This window comes from Harpia harpyja, chromosome 12 (assembly GCF_026419915.1).
Source record: "Harpia harpyja isolate bHarHar1 chromosome 12, bHarHar1 primary haplotype, whole genome shotgun sequence".
Lineage (NCBI taxonomy): Eukaryota > Metazoa > Chordata > Aves > Accipitriformes > Accipitridae > Harpia > Harpia harpyja.
Window position 1 is genome coordinate 7,912,548 of NC_068951.1, and position 24,210 is coordinate 7,936,757.

Genomic DNA, 24,210 nt, shown 5'->3' on the forward strand with positions numbered 1-24,210 from the left:
TTTCACAAATAAAACAATCAGCATTTATTGTTGTATTACAAAACACTTCATATTTTGGCAATATTTTACAGTTTATCCTTTTCCTTCTTAGGCCCTGTTCAAAAGGTATGGGGGGAAGAAAAGAGGAGAATGTTGAAATCAAGATTAAATTTCAATGTCTTGCTTAAAAAAAGTCCTCCCAAACCACCCCAGTCCCTCCCACCAAAATAAAAATCTAGTTTCACTCAATTCCACTATCCAAAGAGGCCATGGGTGAAGCGGCAGGCAAAACTCTGGCAATTCACTATCAAACGCATCAAGAAGACAAACAAAACATTCACAGTGGTCTTCAGTATGGTCTGTTGCGCTGATCATTTCTGAAATCATTTCTGAAAGGGAAATAAAAAGTTATAAGGAATCACTTAAGCAAATAACAAATAGTTCCTTCAAGCAAACATCTCTACGCCGACTTCTGTGTATTCTTCTATGTTTAGATAGCCTTATCCAAAAATGCTCACAAAACACACTCAACAGGCAAACTGACTCATTTTCTCAGGAAGCTCCAATCTGTAGTTAATATTTTCATAGCATAGTTGTGCGTGCACACATAAACAGCACATTTTTCCCACAGTCCCTATCAGTTCCACGGTCTGTATGTTACACAACCAAGCAAAGGCAAAGAAACTGCTTACCTTCCTCCCATTTTACCACCATAGCCACCTCCCCGATCACCGCCTCTGCCACCACGCCCTCGATACCCTCTTTCTCCTCCATAGCCACCTCTCCCACGAAAATCTGGAGGAAAATGCAAACCGACACATCAGCCAGGTTTTTCCAAAAGCTGCAGATGTCATTAATGCTTCTAACACTTCAGAAGAGACACAGTTGTTTTTACACACCTCCTGATGGACGTGAATCTTCTGGTCTGGGCTCACCACACTGGTTGCAGGAATTCCTGCGAGCAAAGTTCATGTTACCACAGGCCCTAGAAAAGACAAGGATTCCCCAGAGTTAGATGCTAAGAAACTCAGAGAGCATACATGAAACGCCACTGCCCAATTAAAATGACACTTACGGGTTAGGACAAACCCAATCACCATTTTTGGGTTCCCCACTTCTACCCTGGAAGCCCCCACCTCTTCCATATCCACCTCGTGAACCTGTAGACAAAATTATAATCAGAATAAAGGAGGGGAAGTGTCTATGACCTGTACATGAGAAACATTTATTAAAGACTGTCACTGGCTTCAGAACCCAAGTGACAGACCTTTCAGGTGGAAGAAGGAGTAAGTGTTTAATGTAAATATAACCCCACTGGGCAAGCCTCTGAAACCGTGTTAGGAACTCTGAAAGAAGCAGGTAGTGCCAACAACAAAAAATTGTACCACTGTGGAATTCAGCATCTACTAGCTGATTTACTACTAGCTAAAAGATAGCTAGAAGACTTGAGCAAATGACAACAGAAGTTTCAGCCACCACCAAATCTCAACAGCATTCGATGTCCTGAAGCTAATGTATCTGCATAGCTGAAATACACATGTTCATATGGACAGATATGTAACTTAGGCAGATGGGGAAAAATAAGAAGTAAGGCTAGCACATGGCAGCCGGAAAAATTTGCTCCACCATGTATTTTTTTATAAATTCTTTTTCAGCAGTAAAAGGAAACTTGATCTGCTTGAATTGCCAATGGGTAAATATAAACCCACTATGTGCATTAATAAAATTTCATAAAGATTTAACAATGTATAATAGCAATCACATATGGCCAGACTTAGTCACAGAACAAAAATTCAACAACAAAAAAAAAAAAACAAAATCAAATCTGTCTAGATTAATGCCAGGATGCATCTGACAAGCACAGGGACAACACAGTTCTTGTTTTGTGCATCAAAAAGATTAAGAACTTTTATACCAATTGAAGTTCTTGAAGAATCATTTTTTTATCAGCCTACAAAACTGCCTGATTTAAGAACTAAAATTTGTTGACAACCACCACACAAAGCATGCTTCCTGTAAAATGGAAATTAATATCCAGTGGACTACTGACAAAACTGTATTATGCAGAGAATCAGGGAGATTAACATCTATTTAATTAAAGGAGTCAGACATCCAACTGCTGCTCTAAGTCAGTAGCAGTTGAATCATTTACCCTGCTTAATACCATCTGGAAACATCAGAGTATCTCAAGGCTTTGCTGTAATAAGCAAGTACTCACTGGGCATTCACACCTATATATGTACAACCTGTACAGCCTCAACATCACTGTTACACTACCTCTTTAAAAGCAATGCTGAGACACAATCTGGAGACTTTTCAGTTCAAAAGGAAAGCATAAATTCTGTGCTGTGCCAAAGAGATTACAGATTTCAGTTTACTTAATTTGGTTCAATCCTTATTACTCCCTTTCATGGCAGAATCCCAAAGGCTTTGATGAATCACTGCTTCAAAGTCAACTTCTCTTTTATGAACTAATAATAGTTAAAAAGCATTTAACTATGCAAAAACAAGGATTCTACAGATTTTAGTCCCACCTCGACGTCCACCACCTCCACCTCCTCTCATGAATTCAGGCCTTCTAGTTGCAAAAGAAACTTTGATAACATTGCCATTGAATTCTTTTCCTGTGGAAAGACAGAAAGTGAGAGAAAGATCAATACAGCTCCCAACAACACAGCAGCAAGTTCAGGAGAACGGAAGTGATTTGCACATACAACTGAATACAAAGCTCTTAAGACACAGGGAGTCTGGAGTAAATCTCTTATTTTTCTAACACACTGGTCCAAATGTGAGATGACAAACACTGACGTACTTGTTAGGTTCTCCATAAACCCACAGGTATTTCTCTTAAGTTACATGTGATCTGTAAGTTGCAATTTAACTAGATACATAAGAATATTTAAAAGATTTTTGGCCATGTTCATGGGTAAGTAGTTTGGATGTTAGAACTCTGTTTTTAATTCCCCCAAGTCAGGCAACACAGCTTTTGTACAATTCAACAGCCAACACAAAAATTAAATACTCCCCAGGAAGTGAAAAACATGAACTTTTTAAATACAAAGTCTCAGTTCTCCACAGATACAAGGTTTATCACAGAACAACAGGACTGCATGTGTCTAATACAGTCATATTTGCTTTACCCTCCTAAACAAAAGTCAGTTTGCATTTTATTAGCAAACCCATCAAATAGCATGCCATGCCAGATTTTTTATGCATTATCATTTCACACCAGATGCAGAATATGTCCTTTTATTTCTGCCCAATATTATTAAAATTCTGTGAACACACAAGGTCACAGGAGCAGGCACTTTCCCTCCTGCCTCAAGTTTACTACTACAAAAGAGTATCACTGTATTTCCCGCATCAAGATTGAAGAGTTTCCCAAACTCTAAAAATGCTACCATAACACTAATAACATCAATACTAACACTGTAGGAAATCCCTCCAGCTGCTAACACAGATTACAGCTCTATTGGTCTGAACAAGTTATGCTCCCCCAAGTGACCTGAACACCATCTCTCATACTTTGTGCAGGGATGACTGAAGTACAGCAGCAAACCCTAATGGTTTCATTACACATTTTTGGTCTTAATCACTAGCTGCTGTTCCACCGAATGAAAAAGAAAGCCAGCACACACAAAAGACCATGAAATAGAAGTCTTTGTTAAAAAAAAAACAACAAAAAACACCCCAACACCCAAAACCCAAGACAAACCAAAAACCAAAAGCCAAAAAGTACCATGGGTCTCTAATGAGGTTATTGATTTGCTTCTTCCACTGCTTTTTAGATTCATAAATAACAAAAAGAACAGGTACTCTCACCCACCGTCAAACCAGTCAATTGCTGCTTTAGCGGAAGGAGGGTCATCAAAAGATACTGTTGCTTCTCCCTTTGGTTTGCCAGTATCCTTATCTGTATAAAGATTTATCATAGGTTTGCCAGTCTTTTTGTTGGTCTGAAAAGAAAAGTTGTACACTTGGCATAGGAGAAATACTGGTAAAGCCAGTTCACAGCATAAACTGTAACAGCTAAGTATCATTAGAAAGAAGATTCTCTTGGAGCTAGCCTGCAGAAACAGATGCTTTTGACTAAAGGATACTGACTGGCTGTTCTCTATGAAGTAATGATGGGCCCAGTTTTAACAAAAAATGAGGTCAAGTGCAGAAAGCCCTAATTTAGAATTGCAGAAACAGAAGAAACAGCCATAGAACACAGAAGCATACTTGCTGAAGTGTAAGAGTGGTACAATGGATAGAGTGTCTGTGTTAAGGGTTATAAAGACTAAAGAAGAGATACGAAGCAATCTAAATGTCACTAGAAAAAAGCTGCCAGTGCTGCCAGCTTACAAATGAGCTGTCATCTGGGAACCCGGATAAAAATATTATCTACAACTGTTGGGGAGTCAGAGAAGCACCCGCCTTGAATGACACCAGTACATTTCCAATACAGTAGTTCCCCAAGTTCTCTTCCTTCTTACCAATTATTTCTCATTTCACATACCTTTATAATACCAATTTGTTTGAAATAGTCTGCTACTTGATCTGTTGAAACATCCTCTCCAAGTCCTTGCACGAAGATAGTGTTGTTATCAGAGTTGTCAGACTCTGAATCTATGAAAAAATAAGCTACATTTACCATGCATTTTTGCGGTAGCAACAGAAGCAACATTTTAAGCTCAGGTCTATGCTGCCCAGTAGCAGATCCTTAAATCCCAAAGACATCTTGCGTGAAATAAGATGAGCAGAGAGCATAATTATGAAGTTAACACCATCAACTTCAAAAATGCATGGACAGCACCTTCAGATGCTACAGTACATCTGAGACAGCTGACCGGCTGTCTGCCACGCACTCAACTTGTCCAAGCAGCTAGGACACCCAAACTCATCAAAGTAGTACACGTTTTAAAGAACACAAGTTTAGCGGAAGCGTTGTGACAGTGAAAGCAGCTGCTTGGCTCAAGCAGATTCAAAGTTCATCAGCTAATTCTTACTTGCTGCATGAAAAGACATCCAAAAATTCACATGCACTTTTTTAATAGAACAAATTTCTTTCACGGAAGACAAGCTTCAGCTAGATTTCTTTTGAGCCATGGGAATTGCAGCTACATCCATCTTTCTACAGATACATTTTAAAAGCAGTGACCTAAAAGCTCCAATCCACTCCCACCCACTGCTTGTTTTCTTACCAGCATCTGATCTCGGTCCATAATCCCTTTGACCTATGAAATGAGTTGGAAAAAAAAAATAAAAGAAAAAAAAAGGAAAAAAAAAAAGGAAAAAAAAAAAAGAAAAATACTATTTTTAGCAAAACGTTTTCAAGTGACTTTTTTAGAGACAAGAAAATATTTAAAGTATGTATGTAATGCATCTAAGATCTAAAACATTAACCAGAGATTTAGAGAATATTTAGATTAAAACGTTCAACAGAAGGTGTCTGTAGGACGTTACGTGCGTTAACGTGTTCTTTAACTTGCAGCGTGTGGCAGTTGCCACACTGATGCTATGCTGGTGTTAATCTTGCAAATGCTGGTTGTCAGATCACCAAGCAGTTTACCACTTTTTTTTTTTTTTTAACCTCTAGTACCTTTCTAAGAAGCATTTGTAATAAAAATTAAAAAAAGAAAAGAAAAAAAAAATCCGGTGAACGTCACTGTCTCCACAAATTCTTTCATGCAATTTGACAAAGTAGAAATCCAGTTTATTGCTACAAGTTTTGCTATTAAAACTCATGAACACACCAGCCTCACCAAAACACTATAATGCTTCTACTAGATAGTAACAAGATATTGGTGGCTTTTAGATTTATAAAGAATTTCCACTGAAACATTTTTGGATACTCGGCACTTACCACCATAATTTTTGAAGCCACCACGGTCACCACCACTGCAGAGGAAAAATTGAAGAAATGATTTCTTCCTTAAGTCTCTATGTGCTGAGCCCAAGGCTCAATCTACAGTTAACTGATCACAAGTTGAGAGTTACTGTCTGGCAGCTAAAGCACCATCTCTATGTTCTCCTCACTACTCATTCATGTTCAAAGATTAAATTACATGAAAGTGAATAATCTCACAGGGTGCTGCACTGGAGGAGAGAAGCCCTAAAGAGTATTTTAAACTAACCCATACACATGTCGTTGTTTCAACTTTCTCCCATCCCATAAGCCAAAACGACTGCTATTAAAAACTGGGTTTTAATACAGAAACATTATTTTCATGAAGGTTAATGGGCTTTATTGTAGATGTAATTGATACTTTGGAATAATTAGTACTTTAGTACTTTCCTAGAAGTAAGAAGAGCTAATGTTAATTAACCTCCATTGTTATGCATTTATATACGGGGGACAAATTAGCGGTATCAGCCATTCTCTGAGAAAGGGTCTGCGGGGACCTACTGTACTATTAGCACTTGACATTACAGAGAAGGTGTGTGTATGTGAGCTTCAAAAGCAGAGGCCGTGAAGTTTTATTTCATTCATTCTGAAACCTGTGGCACAAAATGTAGACCAAGTTAAGAGATTACACACATCAATTTTCAAAGGTTAGAAGGGGATTTTAAACAGGACATTACGCCTCCAATTATGTGCATGAAAATAAACCCTCACTCTTTTCAATATAAATGTTCATACTAATAGGATTTTTCACAACAGCATTTTTAATTGCATCCATGTTATGAACACAATATAATCGATATTCAAAGCCTTCAGGAAAAATACAATCACTGGATTTTTTAGAAAGTCAATAACCAAGTGTCAGAAAGACTGTCTCATACTGCCATGTACAACCGCCCGCTTGCCCTCCTCCATGTGGGGACACTGCTGCCACCTGAAAACTGGGCAGGTTCACCTAATCCTGACAGCTTTCACACTCAGCGGCTAAGATAAAGCCAGTGTAAGTTCAAACCCTGATGTAGAGGGCTATCTCCAGACTCTGGAACTATTGTGCCAGTACGAGTAGCCTCTTCACCAATACGCTTTACAACTGGAAGTCACTCTGGGGTTTAATTCAATCTACCTGCCAACACGTCAGAGTCCAAACATGGGACACATGAACCCCAGCAACAGACAATGAAGTAAAATTAGGGAGTAACTCCTTTGGCACACTGTATATCTGTTTTCTGTTACAACAAATGTAAAGTCATGAATGGAAGGTACTGCTTACTTAACATTCATGAGATAAAATCTGCCCAAAGTGAGGGACAAAAAAGAAATAGAACAGATATTATCAAAACTGGATTAAGAGACATTCTTTGAAGGGTGACTGACATTCTGTGACAGTACATATAAGGAGTATTAGACGTTTGTCATGACAGACTATCATTTTTACTGGGACTTTTCTTAAAATAAGTTTTTTCTGCAGATTTTAAATTGCTTCTCCACAGAAAAGATTTGAATGCTAAACTGCAGTGTCATTTACTCGTAAGTAATTCATTCTGCTCATTAAAGAGGTAAAATGAATGAATTTTATATGCAGCATCAGAGCTGGTCTTTATTTGAGGCTAGCTGTTTTCAAGGACTGATGATAAAAACCACAATGGTGATCATATAATTTACTGTAAATATCTTTCTGCCACCTCCAATTCACTTCAGCTAAAAAAAAAAAAAAAAAAATCTTCATTATGACACAATTTTCAGTAGGATGCCTGCTCTTCTAGGATCTTAACTTAGAAATAATAAGGGTGAATACATCAACCATGGAAATGTTATCAAAGTTTTCCAACCCTAGAATATGGTCCCAATTCATCAGGACAGTATTATCCAGAACATGTATGTTTTCTGATTTGAAATTACACAGCAGCAGAGACATAAATTAGAAAAACCCAACAATCTAAAAACATACAGATAATAAGTTTATGATTAACACAACTAGGATTTTACAGGAAATGAGGATTTTGCTAAGATGCTGGGGTAAAAATGTGTGCAAAGATGCTGGAGTAAAAATGTGTGCACCATGACTCTGAGAAGTGATAGAGTTGGATATATAAAATGTAAAGGAAGTCACAATCAAATGCCTAATTTCTAACTTTGTGATACAGTAGTAATTCTGCACCCTGCACTAACACGTGTAATCCACAATTTTTAATTAGTTTTTTAAATAATTTCTGTAGAAATGTTTTTGCCCAAGTATGCTTCAGCATGTTATCTTCTGTTTAGCCTCACATGACCAACACAACAAAAACCCACATCAATTCAGTGACAGATACCTTTGATGATAGATTAATGCTTTCCTCCATTTTTAGTCCCATTTCATATGTGATTTATACAGCTGCAGTGTGTTAACTTCCTGAGATTGCTGGGCAAAGCTACCAAAGATCCCCAGGAGGCATGTGGATATGCTGCAGCAAGCGAAGTCAAACACAGAAACTGGCTGCAAGCACCTGATGCCACAGTCTCGGATTTATGCCTCACTAAGACCTGAACTCTAAGGCTCAATCTCAGCAACTGAATTAGTTCCCACACTATTGTCATAGAACATGTGGAAAACAGAATTGCAGTGTTTCACAATCTATATCACTTTACCAGTCTTGCACACAGACCAAATAGATGGGCAACCAGATGGAGTTTGGGGTTTTAACATCCTACGTTAGAATCATGAAGAGGTAGCTAAAATTCAGCAATGCCACCAACAAAGATAATAAAATAAGAGACTGAACTGCAAGCAGCCAGAATGTGTACGTGGCACCATTCATAGTGACAAAAACTTACTGCTATGAAAGCAACGTCATCAGATGTTCTTTTCTCCTATACTCAGTCATATATTTAAACATCACCTACTTAAGTGTAAATGGAGTTCATCTGAACATTGCTTACTTCAGCTGGGAATAACTCTTTAAATTACAGGCACAGTTACATGGAGAGCTGAACATTACAGATAAAAGAAATATACTTAAAAAAAATGATCAGATATTGGCAGAGGTAGCACTAAGAATTCAGAAACCAAACTTCAGCCTCCAACATGCATCTATGTCTCGCCAAGCGTGTAGGAGTTACACGTAAGAATGTATTTTTACAAACAAGAAAGGAATGCTTAGTGCACCAATAAAGTCACTGACAGATGGCTTTTCTTTTTTTCTGCCTATATTTATTGCCTCTGTTCATGTTTTTCCAAAGTCTATATAAGGCTAAGCTCAAGCATATAGAAGTCAAAATATTAATTCTGAACACAAACCGCACTGCTGTAAAAACCATTTGCACTAAGTTGTAGTTTCTTTGTACCACCATAAGGTAATTTCCACTCATAATAGCTAATTTAGCAATTAAGCTGCATAGGTAAGTTTTGCTTATAGTATACCAACATCAAATCTGCACAAGAGGACAACAAACAAACAAATCTATGCTGAGCAAAGTTAGGATTTCTATGACAAATCTTAATGCAATGGTAAATCCTTTTCTAAACTGCGTGTATGTAGTTCCACCAACACAGACTGCATGAGCAGATTAAAGGGCAAAGCTTCTTCCATTTAATCCACAGACTCTAAAAGGGTAGTGTCACAGGTATGGCTACTTGACTGCCTGAACAGCTTTCCCAAGATGAAAGAAAACAAACCTGCTTTGTATTGCTACTCTATTTCACACTTACATGCTTAACCAAAACAATTCGGTCCCACAATCACAATGAGCAATTAATTCCTTACCTTTTGGATGAGGACTCTAACAAAAAGGTGACTTACTCTACAAGGAAACTTGGAAAAATAACTTAGAGTAAACCTCTGCATTCTCAAGACCTGGTGTACCTGCTTTCTAACCAAAAGCTCAAAGATGAGACTCTTCTACTATGGGTTTTAAAAAACAAAATATTTTGCTTCTTAGCCAAAATACAAATTAGTAAGATCATCAATTTTTTCAAGCTTCAGAATGAAAGGGTGCAAAAATTCTACTAAAAACCCAAAAGAAGTAATTCAAGACCATTAAAAAAAATAAATCCGAAGAGTAATGTTGAAACCCAAAGTTAGTAAGATTAAAAAGTGAACATCTGACACACAAGGAAATGACTGTTCTCTGTCATAACAATATCAGCTAGGGAACCTGAACAGTAATTTCTCAAAAGATATTTTCTTCTCAGTGCTGCATGACTTTGCACAGGCACAAAAGAAAAATGAGTGCTGAAAGCTTTTATTACAGTACATATTTAAGTCATTCTAGTTTTCAGAATAACAATTCATACCTTAACATTACCAACTAAGTTTTGAAGTACTTTTATAAAGGTTATTCAAAGAAATGAAAGCTCTCAAAATTTAAAAATGCTATTTGATTTTGCCCCACGTATTACAGAATAATTTTTTTGCACTTGCAGACTGCTGTGAAAGGTCTTCATGCAGGGTAAGTTTATACAGGCCAATGCAACTCACAAGAATCTTGTGGGAGAACTGATGTTGCAGCCAAAGTCACTGTATCACCAGTACAGAACAGCAGCAAGTCAGCAATGACGCTGGTAAACAGGATGCACTGATGGCCCAGCACTACAGAGCAGATTAGGCAATACAGCTGTAAGAACACCAGTGACTGGGTAATGCCCTTACTGATGAACAACAAGCTGCAACAAGTTCTCCCAGCATTTGAATGCCAGTCAAGACAAAGTTTTTATTACTGCTAACACAGAAGAGATTCATGATCTCAAGTTAGCTGCTAATTTTTTTTGTGATGTCAAGGAACAATTTTTTTTTATGTTGATTAAACTGATTTACACATTATTTTCTAACCACAATAAAAATCAAAGCCTATGTTATTACAGCAGTACAAATATCTGTGTAGACAAGATTTTTAGATAAGATTATTTCCTGATGGCTATGGGATCTCCACAATTTAATGTTAAGCACTAAAATGTGATCGAAGTAAAAAACTGAAAATGATAACTAATTACTGGAGATAGACTTGACATTCCTACACAAGCTGCTTTTAGGGGAGGAGAAAAAAAAAAAAAAGAAACCCAAAGAAACAAAACCAAAAAACTACCCTGAAACCCCACATTTTCACAGAACTGAACATGATTTCTTACCTTATTAGAAGTTATTTTCCCCTTGATTACATCCCCTTGATTATACAGTTCATTATTTAATTTAACCTTTTACACTTTTCTAATAAGCATGACTTTGGTAAAATATGTCAGAAGCAGAATCTATCATAATTATGCAGAAAGACTGAATAAACATATAAGACACTGTAGTTTCAGAAAAATTTCACTGCAAACGGCATTAAAGACTGCATCACTTCACAGAAGCAGACAGACTTCCTAATAAATGTCTTCACACTTTGCTGTATTTTCCCCCACTTATTCATTCACCTCCAGTCCTTTCCTTCTTTTGGCTTTCAAGTCCACTAAAGTACTATTACCTACATGGATGTGTGAACAAAATTTTTCTTACATTTCAGAAAAAGATGGGAAGAGGCTTTATTTTCACAGACATTAATTTATCTTACTTTATCTTGCAAAGCCAGAAGTTTGTTTCAAAGTGATATAATCTACCAAAAGTATGTTTTTTGAAGCTCACATTCATTCATTCCTCTTACTGGAAAGGGCTCAGCTATTAACAACTTTTCTAAAAACCCAGATTTTATCACAGGAATAGGGAAAACGTTCATCCACACAGAAAAGCTAATTTTAAAAACTGTTCAGTTTTAACTGAAAATGAACTTAGAAATTACTCTGCTAGTTCAGTTTATATTATATAAAACCCCAGCAAACTATAACACAAAATAACTATTAATATGCTTTTGTAATTGTGCTACCACACCTAATTAGGAGAGATAGGGTCCACCTATGTCATCAAAACAGCAAGCCATGAAGTACAATTTGGGACCACCTTAGAAGCAGTCAAATTTTAAATATAGTTTAAAAATAAATACTTTAAAAAAATAACCTGGTCTTAACACACTGTTGGATTGTTTTATTTAAATTATATCAGTTCAAACAAACATAATTAGAGTTCTTCATCTGGAGTTCTAGCAATAATCCAGAACTGTGCAGCCTATTAAAGGATAAGTGGTACTGACAAGCAACACTTCAAAGCTCACTGGAAGCTTCAACATTCTTACTTTGCATCAATGAGCACTCTACACCCCCAACCATTTCACAGAGGTACATAAAGGGAAGCAAATTGTGATAGCTTATTAAGAAATAATAATGTCATATGGCCTAATTCAATAGGATTTAAGGCAAAGGTCCCAATCTCTCAGACCTATGCATGAAATAATCTACAAGCACAAAATTAAATATGTGCATAAATTTTCTTGACAGGAACAGGGCCTAAGGCAATGGCAGAAGGGGTAACAGTATTGTTAGTATTTAAAATCTACCTAAAATAAATGTGTTTAGACTGACAGCTAAACCAATAATAAAAAGTGTATTTTAATAGAAGTTTAAAACTGAAAAAAATAGTAAATAACAAGTAATGTTATTAATAAATTATTCCTAAATTATTTAGGAAGCAGAAAGATAATTAGCCAAACTTAGTGTAATGATTTGTCACTGTAAAGTCAAAATAATTCCCGGCTAAAATGTTAGCTACCTTAGCCATTAATTTTATAAAAATTTCTCAATCCCTGGTTGTTGGGTTTCTTGTCATTGAAAATAAATTTTTACAGGTTTTAAAATACCTTATTTCAAGGGATGGGCTCAGGCAGTTTTTGTATTACAGCTCATGTAAATAAAATGCAGCTATCTGTCCTAACAATCAAATGCTTGGTCTCAATCTATCTGCACCTAAAAGCTTTTCCTAGGCAAAATGCATTTCTGTGCAGTGCAGAAAGGTTTAATTTTAGAAACCTTCCATTTTTAGAAATCTAAATCTGAACCACATTAGGAACAGACATATAGTAAACAAAAATTTAAAACAGCTAAATAATAAGAAACAAGGGTAAAAAACTGCAGGCACTGGAATGAGATCACTTACCTATATCCAGACATATGACCTCTTCCATCCATGTCATATCCCCCTCTACCTCCTCCCTGTGACCCGCCATATCCTCTATTATCTTCGCCATACCTACTCTTTTCACGACGATCATCTGGAGGAACAAGTAAAACAAGAGTAAATTGTAGTGCAAACTGCAGTGCAGTGAAAATTCCCACCCTACAATTTTTTTCCCCCTCCTCAAGTCTGCCATTTAAATCTGGAAAGCGTCAACCGCTAAATCTCTCTTAGATTACCTACACCACAAAGTAATGGAGCAAAGTTTGATTTTTGCTCCAGTTATCTCCCTTGGCTTCCAGGGCCACGAGGTATCTCAGAATGTAAACACTCTGTACTTTCATTACACTCCATTTTCCAAACATTAAACACATATTGTCTAGACTACACTCTTCGTTCTACTTCCACGTAGCCTTCCCGGTTTGCAAAAGACGTAACAGAAGACAGAACAAGGATAAAGAGTGTGGGTTGTGCCACTCGTGTGAAGTTACTGCAAAAAAAGGGTTGATCGTAAAACTTCTTATTTCCTTCTATCTCAGAATTCACCTACACAGCATAAAGCTGGAATGTGAAGTGCAAAAGCTCTTCACGACTGATCAAGACATGTCACCTCCATGCAAGAAAGTTGAAAATAGCTTAGAAGAAAATTTCATCTAGAATTTGCAGAACTCAGGGAGGTGGGCTCTGCAAGGCTGCCTCCAACAAATGCAAATGCAACAATTTGGGGGGCCCAACAGTTTTTCATCTCTGCACAATGTTTTCAAAGTCTTAACAAATAAAACATTCCCCAAGAATATCAACACAGAAAAAGAGCTTTAACTATGCATCAAATCAGCTGTCTGTGGAAGGAAATCCAACTATTTCACCATGTTTCTGCTCAATTTTATTAGCCAATACTGAATTCAACCTGTGAATTTTACCTTGGCTGTTGTGGCTATAGCTTCCCTTCTGAGACTGGTAGGATTGCTGAGAATGGCCATAGGAGCTTTGGTGCTGGTTATAGCCTGACTTTTGGTCATATGAGCTCTGGTGGCCATAGCCCGACTGCTGGTCATATGAGCTCTGGTGGCCATAGCCCGACTGCTGGTCATATGAGCTTGATTGCTGGTCATAAGAGTCTTGGTTTTGTCCATAGCTTGACTGCTGGTCATAAGAGCTTTGGTGCTGACCATAGTTTGACTTTTGTTCGTAAGAGCCTCTTCCACTTAAAATAAACAGAATTTGTATTTAATAGCTAAATGTTCACAGAATAGAGAACAAAATAATGGCTGAAAATTCATGACATTGCTAAAATTTCCTAGTCACAGTTACCTCCCAGTCATTACTGGCGTATGGATATGAAAATATTCTATGTTTCATCTCTGTTGGGATATATCTGGCTTCCAGTACAAGCAAGGCAGAAAACTACATTACCATTGCTTTCAAGACATCCTCAGTTTCCCCTGTAAATGTAACTTAAGAGCATCACTCCCTTTAGATATCCCAGTACAATGCTTCCTTTCCCCCCTCTCCCCAGTAGCGTGACAATGGCCGATGCATAGCCCGTGAGCTGCTACACGCCCAATCCTTCTCTACAGAACTGCAGGGAAGACACCTGCTGCTCATGTTGTACTGTGCAGCTAATACTTCCACCTACAAAAAAAAAAAAAGCATCCCAAAATTTTGCTTTCACTGAATTGCAACCTTATCTTTTTCTGGGCATTCTACCATTTGGCCAAGATCTTTTCTAACTCTTGTGATGTTCTCTGACATACTTGTAGTTCTTCTCACTTTAGTGCCATCTACATATACAATCCCACCAACTTTCATCAGCAACATTGACCAACATCACATCTAGGATACTCCAACACAATGTGGCTATACATTCTAAAAGGGAGTTGTAACCCTTCTCTGACTAATAACAACTTTATAGCAACCACGAGGAAATCTCACCTACACCATACTTCCCTAGGCTACTTCAGCATCCAAGGTAGAAACAGAAGTATTTTGAAAATCTAGATATATATGACAGAACAGTTCCAGTGGGGTTACCCCTTCATAGCAAGACATTATATAGATTTATGAGAAATAAATTGCATCCAGGAAACACTGGCTGTTACTCATACCTTTGTTTTCCCCCTGGGTACTTAGTTGCGGCTTAACTGTATTATTTTTTCAGTAACTGAAATTAATCACTGACCTCTGCCACCCTTTCTTCTCTTCCTCCTCCCTGCTTCCACCCTTTTTCAAAAGACGAGGCACTACATTTGCCACTCTCCAATCTTTGGCAATCTCACTTGCAAGCCAAAAATGTCTCAGAAAAACAAACAAAAAAAATCTAAGAGCCTAGAGAAAGTTTCCACCAGCTTTTCAAAGCACTCTAAGATGAAGTACATTGGTCCAACCAATCTCAAAATATCCAATCCATGTAAATGCCATCTAATCTGCTCCCTCCCAGTTCTAGCCTAGATCTTAGCTTTAACATAACTAAACCCAGTGGCAAAGAGCTTGCAAAGATTTTTGTTAATATCTTCACTTAAAAAAAAAAAAATAAAATCAGCTCTACTTTAGCCTTTGCACTGTCACCAGTGAAGGAAGCATCGGTGAGAGCATTCACTATTTGCTGGTTTTCCTTCCTTCCCTCACTTAGGATGCGAGCGCTACAATTTTGTGGCCATCCTCTTTAAAGTTGCTACAATTTAATTTCTCAGTTTCTCCTTACTTGCTACAACCATACATTGAAAATTTCCCTCCAATATCTTTTTTTCATTTTCTTGGTCAAAACCAACTTGTTGGAGAATCTATGCCATACTGCATTTTTCCCTAGATGCCTACAGAGTTAAAAACTACATTATTGCCTAGTTCCGTCCTTTTGTGCAGCTCTAATTAATGCTCAGAAAACAAAGCAAAGCAAAACTTAACTGCCTACCTGCCTTCTTTAGGGATGTGAAAAAGACACTCTGAGTAACAAAACCTACTGCTAACAGATTGAGACCATGCTTGTTTATATTAAGATGTTTTGCAATAATAACTACAAACACAGAAACCAAGCACAGGTTTGCTGAAGTCCAGATTGTTTTATCAGCTTGCAAAAAAACCCACAAAAATATTTGGACCTTGGACACAAGAATGAAGTTTAGTACATGACAGCATATTTTAAAGATGTCACATGATCCTCAATAAAGATCTAATACAAGCAGTAACCTTGGGGTGTACGCACAACGCTTGTAAATTAGATAATGAAGGTACCCTAGCACCAAGTGGCCTTGTAAGTTGTTATGGGAAATTGGGTTGTATTTTCCAACATACTTTCAAAGTTGTATCATTAATCCTCCTGAAACTGATTCAAGTACAACATCACTTAACAAGTAAAATACATTTGCAATAGTGTAAAGTACTGAATCAGAGTGCAGTATGCATATGAACACTTAAGTTATTGATGAGGATATAAAAAACATGGTGTTTTGGGAATCCTACTTAGTTGGAAAAAGAAAATATATTTCTTAAATGACATTTCTGAATCCTCTCCTCTTCTTTCACCAACAAAAGGCATTCTAAATCAGATAAGAAGTCTGCAAATCTAAGAACAGCTAAGAAATTCCTTGCTAACAGCTTACTTGAAGTTAATAAAAGAGTACTGTAAGCTTATACAAAACAATGTGATTGGAGAGGTACTCGATACATATTTTTCCTAACCAAAATAGTCTCTACCAAGTCCATTCTTCATTAAAGTCACTATCCAAAGTCTTTCTAAAGCGTATCTCCCCGTACAGCTTGACTTCAAAACAACTGCATCCATCCTTCTTATATAAAGAAACATTCTCCCCTTACCTCCTGTCCTTTCAGGCATTAAAAATGTCCTAAGAATGTGGATTTTCAGATGTTTGTCCTTTTTTAGCAATGATAGCAGGAAATTTGTTATAGCTCTAGTCTAGGCAGTACTTTAAATAGATACTGTTAATCTTGGCTTCCTTACCCTCTAGACGACCCTTTCTGCTGCCCCTGACTGCCATAAGACTGCTGGTTGTATGAGCTCTGATTCTGATTTTCATAACTGGATTCATCATCGTACCCCTGGGAATCTTGTCCATAACCTGGAAATTGAGGAAGAAATTTTTTAGTAAACATTCACCTTTTAATTACTGCCAATGAATGTAACAAGCTAGCCAAACCTGTTTGATTTTGTCCATAGTTGCCATGATAGCTTCCATAGTTCTGACCGTAGGAGGAACTGTCTCCACTCTGTCCATAACCAGAATATCCCTGTAATTTCAAGAACATACTCAAATAAGTGTAACTTCCACAGCAGGTAATTAAGGTTTTCCTTCACTAGACACAACTACAAACATCAAGCACAGCTGAGAATGGACTTCTGCCTGGTCCAGATATGGTCACCCAGGAACAATTATTTTTACTCAAGGAACATCTGCTTTGAAAGACACGATGTTTTTTTCAACTCACCTGTGCTTGTCCATAATTTTGACTGCTCTGATTGCCATAGGATGAATAGCTGTAAGAGAAGAATGCATTTAGTAAATGCTTACAGTGCCCTCCAGATGGGTTGGAAAGTAAAGGTATTTTTGGTGTTATTTTAAGTTTCTTTTCATTCCAAAATAGATGTTTAATCCAAGTAGTGCTGTTGTAGGCTTATCAGAACTGCATCAATAAACTAATGGTTACCATAGTTGACTGTCAGAAGCCAGAAGAGCTTATTTTAATTTCTGCTCTGCTTCAAGTGTAAATTTCAAGTACATGAAAGTTGGGCTTACTGTAATTTGACAGATTCTTCAGAATCACAGAAAATGTTATTGTATGGAGCCAAGGCATTTTAAGTTTTTTAGTATATTCTTATAAAGTTAATTTTATTTTCATCAATTACTGTCAATTTGGTATTTGTTGGACTATTCAACAATAACATCATCATCAAAAAATGCACTAGCTTTAGATTATACTTACTCGTTATTCTGCCACTTTAAGACTTCATGAACTGACAGAAGAAACATGTGCTGAAACTCATATCATACTCAGATATAAACTCAAACTCACGCAGTGTTATATGCATAAAACCTTATGACTTTCATTAGCACAGTCAGTATTAGCTGTGATTTTCATACTTCCACAAAAACACTTTTGTTACACTGATTAAAATACCCCCCACCACCACTAAACTTGCAGCTATTTTTACGAACTGGCTTTTAAATCTCACAATTACAAACAGTTATGAGAGGGTTTTAACAAAAATTTCCCTCCATCAGGAAAATAAAATGGAAAAATAAAATTTTACATCTATATGGCCCATCATCTTTACACTTGTGTAGCCTTTGACTAAAATCTTAGTGGACAGTTTAAGGAAGCCATGTGAAAAATATTTCTCTATATTCGTGACATTACAAAAGTTTTTAACTAATAAAAGATGTCATTCCACTTTAAACCTGCTTATTGTCTTCTCTTCAGGAATATAAATTTTTTTTCCTGTTTTATAAGACATCTTAATAAAGGCCCAGGGCAGCAAGCTTTCTGCACCCAAAACTCTAAAAACCTATCAACACTGTATCATGCCCAAAGATTCAAACATCATGCTGGGAATACTAAATGGTCTTTTACTTTGCAGATTTAATTGCTAACAGCAAAAAAACCCACACATACCTCTGCTGGCCCCCAGACTGACTGTAACTTCCAGAATCTAGAAAAAGAAGTAAGTCATATTGAGAACTTCCAATTAACATTTTATTCCTCTACTTACTATAAGAGGAAGAAATTGAGGGAGAGGGAGAAAGGTTCAAGTACACTTGGATAATGCAACTACTTTCCCTGCAAAATGAGACAGCTTCCTCTTTATTAATAAAAGAGAAAATGGTAAAACTGGGAGAACAGGAGCACAGAAGCACAAGGTGCAGGGGACATGACACAGGTATTAGCCACTTTGAAATTTCTTTTTTGAAGGATCTGAATGCCATTTTTAAGGCGTCTCTTCAAATATTTGGGACAACACAACCCCCTCTAATGGCTATCGAATACAGTGCCATCATCAATGAACAGAATGCAGCAGCTTAATTAATCAAGCAAAGCTAAGTAGGTCAGTCCTACTGAACCCCTTTTTAAGACGCCGTAAGAAAGCTCTGCCTAGCAAAAGGGCACAGACACAGGCAGAATTTGGAGACGTAAAATCAGGGATGGAGGAACCATGACATTTCCCTTCTCTCATATTGCAAAAGGAAAAACATTACTCATAGCTGAAACCACGCAAGAATGTATTCATTTACACAAGTTGTCCAGGCAGGTATTATGAATATTATTTCCAATTAATGTAAACATCAGTTATCAAGGAAATTTATTCTTGAAACACAATGGAAGAATATGGATTTCAAAGTATGACTTCAAGTTAAAAAAAAATTCACTGAAATTGTTTGACTTGTATTTAAAGTACAGTATCTTAATTTGTGAAAGCTATCAACGTTACAACAAACCCCACTACCTGCTAGCTGGAATTCAGTTCTTAAATAGGGTGCTTTGCCTTTACTGATTTAGCTTATCATGTTATTTTATCTTGTTAATTGCACAATGACGGATTTCCTTGTCTTCTACAAAACTGCAAATTTCTATGTGTTAAAAGCTCTTATTATACAGGAGAAAACACACATTCCTACTGATTTAGTTTCCCAAGCCAGCTGCATGCAACAGATGCAGACACACAGAACATGCATGCATTGCTCCATCAACCTCAGACCCTTCAGAATTCAGACTGTCACAAGCAGGCTCCATCTCTTCAGAGATACCCACGTGCCGCAAGCTGCTCTACGCACTACCAACTTCTTAACCACACGGACTCTGTTGATCTTGCTTTCTATGCAGGAGTCTCAACTCCTCTTGACATTTTTGCTTGAAATTCCCACCTTCTTGTCAAAAGCCAAACACCTTCTTCCCTTCCCTACCAGCCTCACCAGTACTGTCACTCTGGATAACAGCCCTACAATTTTCCTGTTCCTTTCAAATCATTTCAAGAATTTGTACAAATATTGTGGTGCTGTGGTCTAATAAAAACTATCAGGAACTTCTCTGTTTTCATCCCTGATTTCAGTCTATCCCCCACGCTCTCTCTCTTAACCTCTATACCTAGAACTGACTAAAGCTGAAACCGAGAATTAATTACAATGCAGGGTAAATGTCATAAACTGTAGAAGACTACAACCGTTTTCCAATCAAAACACTCATCAAATCACTGAAAGTCTGTTCACTATATCTCCCTCATCTGGTTACAAATCCAGTCCTGCTAGTACTTACACATATACTTAAACACATGCATATATACTTCCAAAATGAGGATATCACCTAAGCTATTCAGACATGAAGCAGCATTTTTAATGGTAAAGTATCTCCTCAAAGCAACACAAAGCATCAAATTTCATATTCTGTAAAAGAAACATTTACCAAAAGCTAAGATGAGATGAAGTATTTCATTTCACACATCCTACAAAGCAGTTTCACTCAGATATGAAACATTCCCCTCTTTTTGCACTGCTACACAAATATTTCATTGCCTTTTCATAACGAAAAGCAATTAAAAAATGAGGTAAAAGTGCAACTCAAACATGTTTCTTGTTTTTAATGAGATGAAGGTCAAATTTTTACATTATTTCAATATAAATGATCACAAAGACTACTATTAAACCACATTTTAAAACTATGGTTTAACTCTAAAACTTATATGCCATTAATGCCGCTAATTTAAGCAAAGGATATTAATGGTTCTATCAGAAAGAATTCTTGAGTAAGGATGTAATTAGCTATAAATTGAAGGACTACATTTAATCTTAGCTTCTCCCTTACAAACTTCTGCCAAACCACAAAATTTTGGAAAAAGTTTGAAAGCAACCAGATAAGGAGCCTGTAAAATATGAACACACAGAATCAGAGGAATTTCCTTTATTTATATATTTTTCTACACCCTTTGTTGGACCTCTTAGTCTACAGACTTCTGATCAATTTATTTTGGTGGACTCAATGGGGACAAGAGTCTGTAACTATTTTCAGAAACAACAGATAGTTTATTCTAGAAATTCCTGGATATGCAGACACTTTTTCTGAATGTTTAAAAAGCTCATGGAAAAATTTCCCATGAATGAAGTGGGGCATAGCAGACTATTCACCTTGCACTGCTCAGGAAGTGCAGTCCTCTTAAGATAGAAGTATCTGCTGTGTCGTGAAGTTCTTGTACAAAGTAATTCATCTAAAGAAGCAGCATTGCTTCTGTAGTATTCTCAACAGAAAAAGAATCTCATGTTTGAACATCACCATAGAGTAAAAACAGAGGAGACACTCAGGTGCTTGACTGGTAAGTACTTGAGGTCTGGGAAGAAAGTGGTATTAATTTACTACCAAACTTTACTCATTTAGTAGAAGAATTCATGGTCTGAACTCATTTTACAGTACCTTTGGACATGTTTTCTTCTCATGGTAAAGAACTGTTCCTTGCATTAAAGGATTGCTTTAACATACCTTGCTTTGTTTTGATTTTATTCTCTATCATTCCTATATGTAACGTGAGACAACACTAAAATGGCTCAACCCTAACAAAACACGGCTTACTCCACAAAGCACTTACAGCCCTGGCATTTCTTCTCCCATTCTGGGGTACATGACCTATGCACGGCTTCACAGGGGCATCGCTGCTGGTGGGACCGAAACATTTTCACCTCAAATGGGATGAAACAACAGCAACACAACACGACGTGTTCGCAGAAGCCCCAGGAGAAGCTGGGCTGTCAAGTCATCTGGGACAGCAGACATACTGTCTCCATACTCAACTAAACGCCTCCATTGGGAAAAGAATTACAGCCAGTGCATTTTTAAGCCCACGGCAGGGGGGCTGTGAAGCTATCCCCTTCGCTATGCTGGCATGCTCGTTGGGGGGGGGGGCTGCTAGAGCAGAATGCAGAGCAGATGCAGCAGATACTGGGACACAAAGGTGGGTCCCATGCTGGGGGGGTGGGGAGTGCATGTCCCATGCTAAGGGGGGGGGGCGCGACCCAAGGGAGGGGGCGTTTGCATTCCATGAGGAGTGTTGACACAAAGGGGATCACACAAACCACGCTGTGGGGAGCAGCACGACCAAAAGTCGGGTCCACATCTCACACGGGGGGGGGGCCACACGGGGGAGGACCATGACCCAAAAAAAGGGGGGGGGCTTACATCTCACACCGGGGGGGTACGCGACCCAAAGCGGGGGGCCTACACTGGAGGGCATGAACCGAAACAGAGTCCACATCTCACACCGGGGGGGTGTGGCACAACCAAAGGGGAGTCCCACACGCGGGGGGGACCTACATCCCACGCAGCATCCGAGCGGGCGACCCCAATGGGATTCAGCCCCCACGCCCCCCAACCCATTGCGACACGGGGGGGGGAGGGGGGAGTGTGGCCAGACTGACCACGCCCCCGGCCATAAAGGGGCGTGTCCGGGCGGGCTCGCGGAGCAGGGCTCCCCGGGGGAGGGGGCGTGGTCTCGAGCCCGCGGGGGCGTGGCTCCCCTCCCCCTCTCCGCCGGCTGGGAGCGCGGAGCGGGCGGTAAACGGGGGGGCGGGGGGGGGGGGTGAGGGCGAAGGGGGCCGCGTCTCCCCGTTAACATGGCCGCGACCTTTTCCACCTGCGCCACATGGCGTTGGCCCACCCTCCCGCGCCCACCACACCCCGCGCTTGGCGACGGGAAACAAGAGCCGCCACCAACGTCCCCTCAGACCGCCGGGCCTCGAAGCACCTACCCGAAGCCATGGCGGCGGCGGCGGCCGCAAACCGGGCTGAGGGAAGAGGCGGGGGGGGGGGAAAGAAAGAAAGAAAGAAAAAAGAACGAGAGAAAGAGAGAGAAAAAGGGCGAGACCAAGCGCCGCGCCGGCCGCGCGCACACTGAAGCACCCGCAGCTCGCGCGGACTGCGGGGCCGGGCAGCCAATCGGCGCGCGCGGCGCCTACCACTCGTGTGGGGAAGTTGGGGGGGGAGGTGGGTCGTACCAACTTACGGCGGTCAGAGGGGGGGGCGGAGGGTGCTCGGCGCTGTACGGGCGTGCTGGGTTGTAGGAGGCTGTGCAGGGAGGCCGGGAGTGGCTTAAAAGATTAGATTAGTTTAATTAATAAACAGGCAGGGTACGGTAGGGGTGCGGAGAGGGAACCGGGGGGGCTGCTGGTGCGGAAAGCCGGGCAAACGCCTGGCTTTCTGCACCAGCAGCCCCCCCGGTTCCCTCTCTGCACCCTGATTGTGCATCATCATTTGGACCTGAGGATGTTTCAGGCTTTCCAAAAAAGAATTCACCATGCCAAACTTCACAGCAGCTGGGGGGGGACCGAAAGGGGAGAAGTCCTTGCTACGCTTTGGGTGCGTGCAGCCAGGAAAAGAAGCGAGGTGCTAAGAGAAAACATCCAAAATCTGGGTCCTAAAGAGGAAAAAACAAAAACCAAACCAGGTTAGCCAGGGTTTCTGACTATCTTAAAAAGCGAAATATTGGCTTGGAGAATGGCTAAGAAAAGGGATCGGGATCTTGGGAAGCAAGTATATGAAACGAGACATTGCTTCAGAAAGGAAGATTAACGAGGAGTGAACTGAAACAACAGCAAAAGCAACGTTGATTATTTCATCTGATTGTTTTTGAGCAGTCATATTTCTTGTTTCAGATCAAGCTACCTTCTTGCAAGAGCTGGAGAGGGAAAGTTAACCGTTGCACACTTTCTGTCTAGTGACAGTCTGCGCACGCATCAGCTGGGGAAACAGCGAGCGCTGTGAGATTTTACCCCGGTTTTTGTTTTTTAAAGGCAGTGAAGAGCATTCTCTGATTTCAGCTGAATGGATTGAGCAGATCTGCAAATAAGTTGGGCTGTTTCTTTCCCCCCCGGGTGTAGCAGCAGGAGGCAAATCCCACTGCCACAGCCTAAAATAAGTTTCTGCAAAACAAGCAGTGACTAGAATGATTAATTAAAAAAAGGGGTTGAGCTCTCTGCCTGTCTTTTGGTTTCTCCTTGAAAAACTTCAATTCTTCCAGCCGTGACATCTTCTCCCGTGCTGTTAGCCTTCCCGTGCCTGCGACAACCTGGGACCTCTCACAAGGGCTGCCTTTGCCATGCTCTGTCGGGATTAGGGCAGATCCCAAACAATGCTTCATAGGCAGGGGCAGGGCAGGGGAGGTGGGGGGATCTTTTGCTCTGCATAGAGCCTCTCAGTGCCTTTACATTCCTCAGAGATTGAAGGATTCTCATAAATGGAAGATGGCATTAACTGAGACAGAGAGACAAGTTGATGTGTCTGTTTGCCTGCTGATAGGTCTGTGCTGTGCTCTCCCGTTGCTCCCAACCAAAAACTTTGAAG

The 24,210-nt window shown here is 39.3% G+C and overlaps 1 protein-coding gene across 1 annotated transcript; it reads right to left on the minus strand.

Moving 5' to 3' along the window:
• On the minus strand, positions 1-22,793 carry TAF15 (TATA-box binding protein associated factor 15). Its single transcript, XM_052803665.1, has 16 exons — positions 22,620-22,793; positions 18,508-18,544; positions 17,323-17,371; positions 17,034-17,124; positions 16,838-16,955; positions 13,803-14,086; positions 12,865-12,979; positions 5,828-5,862; positions 5,166-5,198; positions 4,481-4,590; positions 3,806-3,935; positions 2,514-2,603; positions 1,055-1,139; positions 879-964; positions 672-774; positions 1-368 (listed from the first exon to the last, which is right to left on the minus strand). Exons 1-16 carry the CDS (start codon positions 22,627-22,629, stop codon positions 329-331), a joined length of 1,416 nt encoding a protein of 471 aa, XP_052659625.1. The 5' UTR covers positions 22,630-22,793; the 3' UTR covers positions 1-328.
• Positions 22,794-24,210: the final 1,417 nt, after the last annotated feature.

Bases quoted from the DNA above. Each gene is read 5' to 3' on its own strand.
- TAF15 (XM_052803665.1), bottom strand. The intron at 17,125-17,322 runs GTGAGTTGAAAA...TTGAAATTACAG, and splicing joins AAAATTATGGACAAGCACAG to GGATATTCTGGTTATGGACA. The intron at 775-878 runs GTGTGTAAAAAC...ATTTTCCTCCAG, and splicing joins AGATTCACGTCCATCAGGAG to ATTTTCGTGGGAGAGGTGGC.